The sequence below is a fragment of the Alligator sinensis genome, unplaced genomic scaffold, assembly GCF_000455745.1.
Source record: "Alligator sinensis unplaced genomic scaffold, ASM45574v1 scaffold1279_1, whole genome shotgun sequence".
Classification (NCBI taxonomy): Eukaryota; Metazoa; Chordata; order Crocodylia; family Alligatoridae; genus Alligator; species Alligator sinensis.
The window spans coordinates 9,021-17,809 of NW_005843678.1; the positions used below are offsets into that span (position 1 = coordinate 9,021).

At 45.1% G+C, this 8,789-nt stretch overlaps 2 protein-coding genes across 2 annotated transcripts; both read right to left on the reverse strand.

The window, feature by feature from the left end:
* Positions 1-410: 410 nt before the first annotated feature.
* Positions 411-1,331, reverse strand: LOC106723365 (olfactory receptor 14A16-like). Its single transcript, XM_014527588.1, has one exon. It carries the CDS (start codon positions 1,329-1,331, stop codon positions 411-413), a length of 921 nt encoding a protein of 306 aa, XP_014383074.1.
* A 6,501-nt stretch (positions 1,332-7,832) lies between these two features.
* On the reverse strand, positions 7,833-8,789 carry LOC102368013 (olfactory receptor 14A16-like). The gene has a single exon (XM_006039070.1). It carries the CDS (start codon positions 8,787-8,789, stop codon positions 7,833-7,835), a length of 957 nt encoding a protein of 318 aa, XP_006039132.1.

Here is an 8,789-nt window from a genome sequence, read left to right on the forward strand (position 1 = left end):
TTCTGGGACTTGGACTAGATCAGGGTTCTCAATCACTGGGCTGCGGCTGCCGGGCTGCAGCATGGTTGGCTGCTGGGCCGGGAGATAGCCACAGACCGGCAAACCATGGTCCCCCCCCCCAAGGTCCCTTCAAATGCTAATTCCTATGATTCTCTGTCATTCTATGACCTTGCAATTGGTGGGATTTATTTTTGGTGGGACAAAAAAAATTTGATGTATTGAATACTAATTTTCCATTTCAACAGTGTTAATACAAAATGATCTGTTTAAAGTGTCATTCTCCTTACAATGTTACAAAATTTAGCCCAACACCTTCATTTTTATAAGCAGGTTTCACACAATCGTATGAAAACGGTTCATCACAAAAATGTATACATAAGTAAATTGAAGGTCATGAAACAATGATGGACCTATTCTTTCTGCAGTAGTTTCCTCAAAGAAGCTTGGATCTCCTTGTTCCTCATGCTGTAGATGACCGGATTCATCAATGGAGGCACCACACAATACAGAACAGCTGCCAGGAGATCCAGAGGGGACAGGGAGTCAGAGATGGGCTTCAAGTAGGCAATGCATCCAGTGGAAAGAAACAGGGAGACCACATTAAGGTGATGAATGCAGGTGGAGAAGGCTTTCTGATGGCCCTGCTGAGAAGGGATTTTCAACACCATGGTGAAGATCTGAACATATGACACAACAATGAAAGCAAAGCAGCCTAAAGCTAAAAACACACTGAAGGCAAGAGCAGCCAACTCTCTGCGGTATGTGTCAGAGCAGGAGAGCTTGAGCAGCTGGGGTATTTCACAGAAGAACTGGTTGATGGTATTTGATTGGCAGAAGGGGAGACTAAAGGTGTTCCCAGTGTGCAGTGCAGAGTACAAGACACCAGCAGCCCAAGCACTGGCAGCCATCTGGATGAAAGCTCTCCTGTTCATTATTATCTCATAATGCAGTGGCTTGCAGATGGCAACATATCGGTCATATGCCATAATTGTGAGAAGGTATAAATTTGCTGCCAAGAAGCAGAACAGACCAAAGACTTGGACAACACATCCAGAGTAGGAGATCAACCTGGTGTTCAATAGGGAATTAGACATGGATTTGGGCACGGTCACTGAGATGGAGCCAAGGTCCACAATGGACAAATTAATCAAGAAAAAGAACATGGGAGAATGAAGTTCATAGTTTAGAGTTACAATTGTGATGATGAGGAGATTCCCCATCAGGGCTGCCAAGTACGCTGCTAGAAAGATAACAAAGTGTAAGATCTGGAGCTCTCGAATATCGGAAAATCCCAGGAGCAGGAATTCAGTCACGGTGGTTTGGTTGGACATTTCCCTCTTCAGCACATTGTGCAAGGCCTGTGAAAGAAGGACAAGAATAGTTGCCAGGATCAGAGTTACAATTATAACAGGAGAGAGTCTCATATTAGATACAGCTCATGAACCAACTGTCAGTACTGTCTATCTTGAAGTGCTGTAAAACTGCTAGGGGAAAGTATTATTGCTGGAAATATGGTTTTTCGAGTATAAAGAAATTCCACAAAAGTCCTTATCTGTGTGTGGTGGGGGTGGGGAGCGGTGGTGTATGTATATATGTGTGTGTGTGTGTGTGTATATATATATATATATGTGTGTGTGTGTGTGTGTGTGTGTGTGTGTGCGTGTATAAATCCCCCAAAAGATAATATTTCACAAGAAAACAGTGTTTATAATTATGAATATTGGTTATGCAATATTTCAGAGGGTTTGCCTTTTAATTATTTCATGCTCTCATTCTCCTTATTTCAGATCTCACTATGAAACCATCTCCCTTCATCAAGTTGGCAGACCAGAGTGTGGTATTTTGTATCTGATTTTTAAGAGCAACAACAGGAAAAGCAAGAAGCTCAGGAAACTTCAAGATGAGGCAGAGTGAACACAGCACTTGTGACTATAATCAGATGCTGGTTAATAAAATGCTAGCACATCCCCCCCTTCCCTCTTCCCTGCTATATACAGCATAAACATAGACAGCATCCTAAGCGTCACCTGGTCTGAAATGAATCTATAACATGGTTATTAGCACATTTATACAGTCCCCATCCCCATCTGGACAGTCATCTCTATGCCATGATAGACCAATACCATTCTCCTGTTATGTCCACATTGTGTCATTGATCTTTGTCATTTGGGTACAAGAACTTTAAACTCTTTTGAGCAAGGGATGCTTCTCACTATGCATTTGCTCATCACACTTTGTTGGTTCCCCCGACCCTAATTTGAGATGCACTCGGATATGTAAAAATCATTTTCAGGGGGCTCAACTGTGGGGCTTACTGATTTCTCTCTTCTTCAGGCATTTTTTCTGGAAAAATGACAAAATCTGGATGCAAAGACTGAGGTGGGATTGTAATTCAGGTGTTGCTGGGCAATACTGAATCTCTGCCATGGGGTTTAGAATTTAAGCCTAGAAAGATGTTTCTTATAAAAATGTCTTTTGCTAAACATCTACTTGTTCACAATACATGTATTTTTTTCAGAACCATCAATTTATGGAGAAGAACAATCAATACAGGGCTGGAGGGATAAATGGTGTAAATGTGCAGCCTCCAGGAGCTTTTGATTGAAAAATCTCAAGTTGTCAAAGCTGATCTATCTAATTTCTCCCTCTACTGATCTATTTAATTTCTACACACATCCCTCTTCTTACCAACCACCCACAGTTAATTTGAATAATAAACTTACAGCAATGTGAAGTTTTTCTCAGCTTGTGATCTGATCCTCCAGTGCCAGGAGTCTTTGCTTATTTTCCCTCTACTGATCTATCTAATTTCCCTTTTCCCTGCCACTACCAGATCTTCACAAGTCAAAATATCTTAGTAGGAGCTTTCTCTCCAGGTCAAGACTGAACTGGCAGAAGTAGATCCAAACCAGTTTCTCTCTGCAGAAGACGGTGAACTTCACTGGCTTGGAAGGACTGATGCTGTGGGAAGGGGATTTATCAACATCTCTCTTGTTAGGGCTCCTGGGACTTATTCCCTAGAGCCCAGCTTACCTCTGAAGCACAGAATCAGAAACAAGCCTTCCTGGATTCATGTCTTTTAAAGCTAAAAGTTATGTTTTGATTCTTTATTTTCATCATCTTTTATCTATTGTTTCCTATTTCTGGGCCAGGATTTGTATCATCTGCGGTAAGCCTGTGTGAAGTGGCTAGTATTCCCTCCGGATTAGGATTCATCCGGTTCTGGGGACAGTGATTCTATTCAATGATTCAAATCACTGTCCCAAATCGTTTCAGCCAAATCTGATTTGGAGATTCGACCGCTGCCAAATTGGCCGAATCTTCAAACTGAACAGACACAATCTCCCACCCACTCTCCCAGCCCCATCAATGGCTTCCCCGCCCAGCCCCAGCATCCTGGCACCTTAAATAAAAAAGAAGCAAAAAGCCCCTCACTCACTGGCTTGTGCCAGGCAGGGGGGAAATCCCCACTGCCCCCTACTACCCCACACTGTGTGGGGGCTCTGCCATGAGGCCCCAGAGGCTGTGACAGCTGCTGCAGCAACCTGTGAGTGCAGGGCTTTTTTTTTTTTTTAAAGTGTCGGTTAACCTCAAGGTTACTGTGCATTAAAAAAAGGGCCCAGTGGGTGCATCTGCACAAGACACTACTGCACTGTGGTTACTGCATATCTACTTAGTGCGTGTATAAGTTATGTATTAAATAAATGCACAGTAACCAGAGTTACTACACAGTAGCACCAGCAAACACCTTTTATGTGATGCTACTGTGCAGTAGCCTAATACTACAGTTAATTTTGCCAGCGCACTAGGCCGGGCGATATGCCAGATTTGAGATCCTTAAGGTGCCAGTAGCCCTGGGACCTCCCTCAGGCAGATCTGCTGACTGGGGTGTGGCCCTCACCCTCACCGTCCAAGCATTTACTCCAAACTCAATGAACAGATTGGTTTCTTTATTTTATATATATATATATTATCAATAGAGAATAATAAAACCAATCATTTGAATACAATCTAGCAATGTAAAAGTAAGTGAATAATTCTTACACAGGGGGTTGTTTCCTTTCTGCAGACTCCCGCACTGATAATGCTCACTTGGTCATATCCTTTTGATTAAAAAAAAAACCAGTTTCCTTTTAGAATTAAACCTCCCCTCTCATTGTAATAAATAGCAACACATTTATTGCTAGGATCTACCACTAGATGCTGTGGACACAGCTCCTGTTATTTATGAGGCTCTGAACCCACTTCTGGGAGTGCTGTGACCATTTCCAGGAGTGCTGTGGCTGGTTCCCAATTGACAAGATTGGCTGTGTGGGGCCCACCGACCTAAATCGGTGAGACTGGCCATCAGGGAACCTCCACCCCCACAGTCACAGACTGGTTGCTGAGGGGGCATGTGCCCCCCCCGACTAAGGTGGCACCAGTCACCCATGCCTGCAGGGTTCTGACCTGGCAGCTCCCAAACAGCCTACCAGCTGAGGCTGGCCATTCCCTTTCCCTCTTCTCCTGGGGACACCTGTGTCCAGAAGCTGCACAGCTCCATGCCTGGTGAGGAGATTAGCTCCTGATGGTGCTATACAGGCTCTTCCTTGTCCTGATGTTGGCTTCCAGAGCAAGTCTCAGTCCCCGTTCCAGTGAGGGAGTGGGGGGCTGTGCCCCTTCCCCTCTCTCTCAAAGTTGTAATTGGATCCTCCTCTCCTCCTTTCCCACATTATGGATGCTTTAATGCACAAGCACAACCAATCAGAGCCCTCAGCTCACAGCGGGGGCTCTGATTACATTGCAAATGGTCCAATAAAAAGCATGCATGGTGCAGAGTGTATTTTCCTGCTTGGAAAAGCCATAGCACCCAATCATTTTCTGGCTTTTCTGCAAAGGGTACTAAACATGGCGCGCCCACCGAGCTTGCAGCCCAGGAAGCTGTGCAGCTGTTACAGTCCTGTGCAGTAGCATCTCAGCACAATGTGGCAAAACAGTGTTGTCTGGTAAAAACTGTCAGCCTGCTGAAATGCACCTGGGTATGTGTATACATGTGCATCTGCATTCTGCTCCCAGTGGGAGCACTTGAGTGCAGGGCTGTTCCTACCCTGCAGCTGCCAGGGGGAGCTCCAGGCTTCCCCGGTGCCAGCTCTGGGCTGGCAGGGGGCACAAGGGTCATGCCTCAGTTTTGGAGACAGGGGGGAACTGTCCTGAAGTGGGGAACAGCTCCCAGTTGCACAGATCTTGGGATCCCAGGCCTTGTGATGCCCTGTGCCTGGCAGTGGGGCTAAGCAGCACCGGGACTGCAGGGAGAACATGGGAGTGGGTAAGAAGCTGGAAAACATATGCACCTTGTACTGCATGCCAGAAAACATAACTAGAGGACTCTGAGCTGGGGCAAAGCCCTTGTCTTCTGAGCAGATCTGAAAGCAGCAGAAGCTCACACGTCCCTGCTGCAGGGGGATACCAAAATCAGCCTTCCCTTGAACGGGGCTGGGAACAGCTGGGGGCGGCACCCTGTGTATGTATACCCCTTTAAATTGAGCAGTGCTGCAGTGGGGAGAGGAGGAACCAGGCTCAGACCCACCAGCCAGTTGGGGGACCTCATTTAGCAGGACGAGGGCATGATCCCTCCCTAACCCACCCTCCATGAATCTGGCCTTCGATCCTCTTCATTACATGTGATCTTCATTTCCCACCTAGGCATGCTGATGGCTTCTCTAACAAACGCTACAGGAAAGGCCTGGTGCTGCTTCCCCCTCATGTTTCCCCTCCCCCTGGTCCCACCAGTGCTTACCACCCTGCCCTGCCTGCCCCTCCCACCCCGCGGTTCACACACTCGGGCACAAAGCATCACCCTAAGCCAGCACCATCGAGCTGGACTGAAATCCTGATCTCCAAACAGGAGCCATGGACAGGTCTCCCACCCCACCCCCTGTCCTCTGTGGCCCCCCACTGCCTAGGGTGACTGGGAGCAAATTGCTAATCTAATGCCATCTACTCTAATTCTGCACCCAGGAACAAGAAACTCCAGCAAGAACTGTGGTGGAGTTCATTCGGCTGTGCTAATTTCATGAATAGATGCACACAGAGAACAGCGTTCTTGTATTAGGACCAAACATATCATTGGAGGAAGCAATACTCTCCCTTCCAGTCCTAGGATCTTATGAATATTTTGAAAGAGGCAAGTGAGTTTGAGACCTTTAAAGTAAGCATCTAACTTTCTTTAGGGAATTTTCTTAAAAACCACAACTTGTTTGAGCAGCGGTGAACAGATATCTATGGTCCTGAATTTTTTTCCCCGGTAATGTGGTATCCCTCCCTTACTATAATCAAAACACTTAAATATGTTTTGTGATGAGGAGCAAAGCCTCCTTTACTATAATCAAAACACAGTAATGTGTTTTGTGATCAGTAGCAAAGTTGATCAGGAAATTTCCTTAAAATTTGTTTGGAAAGTGCTCTGTTAGTATAACCGGACAAGTTCACAAAACTTAGTCATGTCAACTCGAGTTCCAACCCTTCACACATGCATGAACTATTAGGAGGACTAGTACCCATCTGTCTGCCTGCCTTCCAAAAGGAAAAAGAAAATAAAAAGAGATTGCATAATAAACTCACAGTAACCCTACTGTCTCAGTGTCCATTCACTTGCAGTTGACTTTTTTAATCCACTGTATATTCATGATGCTATTACAATGACAATAATAATAAACTCATAGGGTTAGAAGGGGCCTCAAGGATCATGTGGTCCACCCCGCTGCACAAATGCAAGACTGTTACTCCTAAATCATCTGGGAGCAATGACTATCCTCTTTTGGAAAACCTGAAATGAAGGAAACTCCACAACGTCCCTGGGCAGTCTATTCCACATCCGCATGAAGCAAGGGTGCTTTTCCCCCTGAAATTTAATCTAAATCTACTTCACTGTCATATGAAGCTTGATGTGCTTCCCTATTCAACAAGGAAGAACAATAGTTCACCCTCTTCTTTACAGCAGTTTTTCAGGTATTTCAAGACTGCTCTGATCTGCCTCTTAATTACCTTTTCTGCAAGCTAAATAGTTCTCTCAATCTCTTTTTAACATGGCTTGCCTTCATTTATCATTTTTGTCACCTATCTCTGAACTTTTGTGATTTCCTCATATTCTCTCTTAAAATATGAAGCCCAAAAATTCACACAGTAGTCTAGGTGAAAACTAACTAGCACCATGCTGGATGGTACTATCACCTCCCATGTTTTACATCTAATACTCCTATTGTTGCAGCCCAAACTGCATTAATGTTTCTGTAGCTACATCAAAGTGCTGTTTCATTTTGTGTTTGTGATCCACCCAACCCTGCAGATCCTTTTCAGCATTCATACTACCAAGCCATTTATAACCCAATTTGTATCAGTGCTTTTGATTTTTCTCCCCTAGGTGCAGCAACTGTATTTCTTTCCTTGGACTTCATCTTGTTGTTCCTAGCCCAGCTTCCCAGTCTATCCGGATCCATCTGTATTCTGTGCCTCTCCCCTAAAGTGTCTGCGGTTCATCCCACCTTCCAGAATCTGGATATTTGTCTATATCCAAATAATGGATTACACCTACTGGTAAACAAAAGTTCTTCAATTCCTTATCTTGCAATTGGTGGCATTTATTTGAAGTGGAACAGACGGTAAAATTGATGCATGAAACATTACTTTCCTGCTTCAAAATTTTTAACACAAAATGACCCACTTCAAGTGTCATTGTCTTTACGAAGCTACAGAACTAACCCACCACCTTCATTTTTTGTAAATAGGCTGCACGCTATAGTATAATAACAATGATTTCATGAGTTAATTATACAAGAAACTTAAGTAAAGGAAAGTCATGAAACAAAGATGGGCCTATTGTTTTTGGAGAGGATCAGCCTGTGGAGCAGCTTCCTCAGGGCAACTTGGATCTCCTTGTTCCTCATGCTGTAGATGACCGGATTCATCAATGGAGGCACCACAGAATACAGAACAGTTGCCAGGAGATCCAGAGGGGACGGGGAGTCAGAGATGGGCTTCATGTAGGCAATGCCACCAGTGGAAAGAAACAGGGAAACCACAATCAGATGAGGAATGCAGGTGGAGAAGGCTTTCTGCCGGCCCTGCTCAGAGGGGATTCTCCACACTGCGGTGAAGATCTGAACATACGACACAACGATGAAAACAAAACAACCTAGAAATAAACACACACTGAAGGCAAGGGCTGCCAGCTCCCTGCGGTATGTGTCAGAGCAGGAGAGCTTGAGCAGCTGGGGTATTTCACAGAAGAACTGGTTGATGATATTTGAGTGGCAGAAGGGTAGACGAAAGGTGTTCCCAGTGTGCAGTGCTGAATAAATGACACCAGCAACCCAAGCACAGGCAGCCATCTGGATGCAAGCTCTCCTGTTCATTATTATCCCATAATGCAGTGGCTTGCAGATGGCAATGTATCGGTCATATGCCATGATAGTTAGGAGTGCAAAACCAGCTGTACAAAAAAGGAACAAGTAAAAGACCTGGGACACACATCCAGCATAGGAAATTGCCCTGGTGTTTAAGAGAGAATTGGCCATGGATTTAGGGACAATGACAGAGATGGAGCCAAGGTCAAGGATGGACAAATTTGCCAAAAAGTAGTACATGGGGCTGTGGAGGTGGTGGTCCGTAGTTACAGCAGTGATAACAAGGAGGTTCCCCACCAGAGCTGCCAGGTACGCTGCCAGAAAGATGACAAAGTGTAAGATCTGCAGCTGCCGAGTGTCAGAGAAGCCCAGGAGGAGGAACTTGGTTACAGTGGTCCAGTTGGGCAT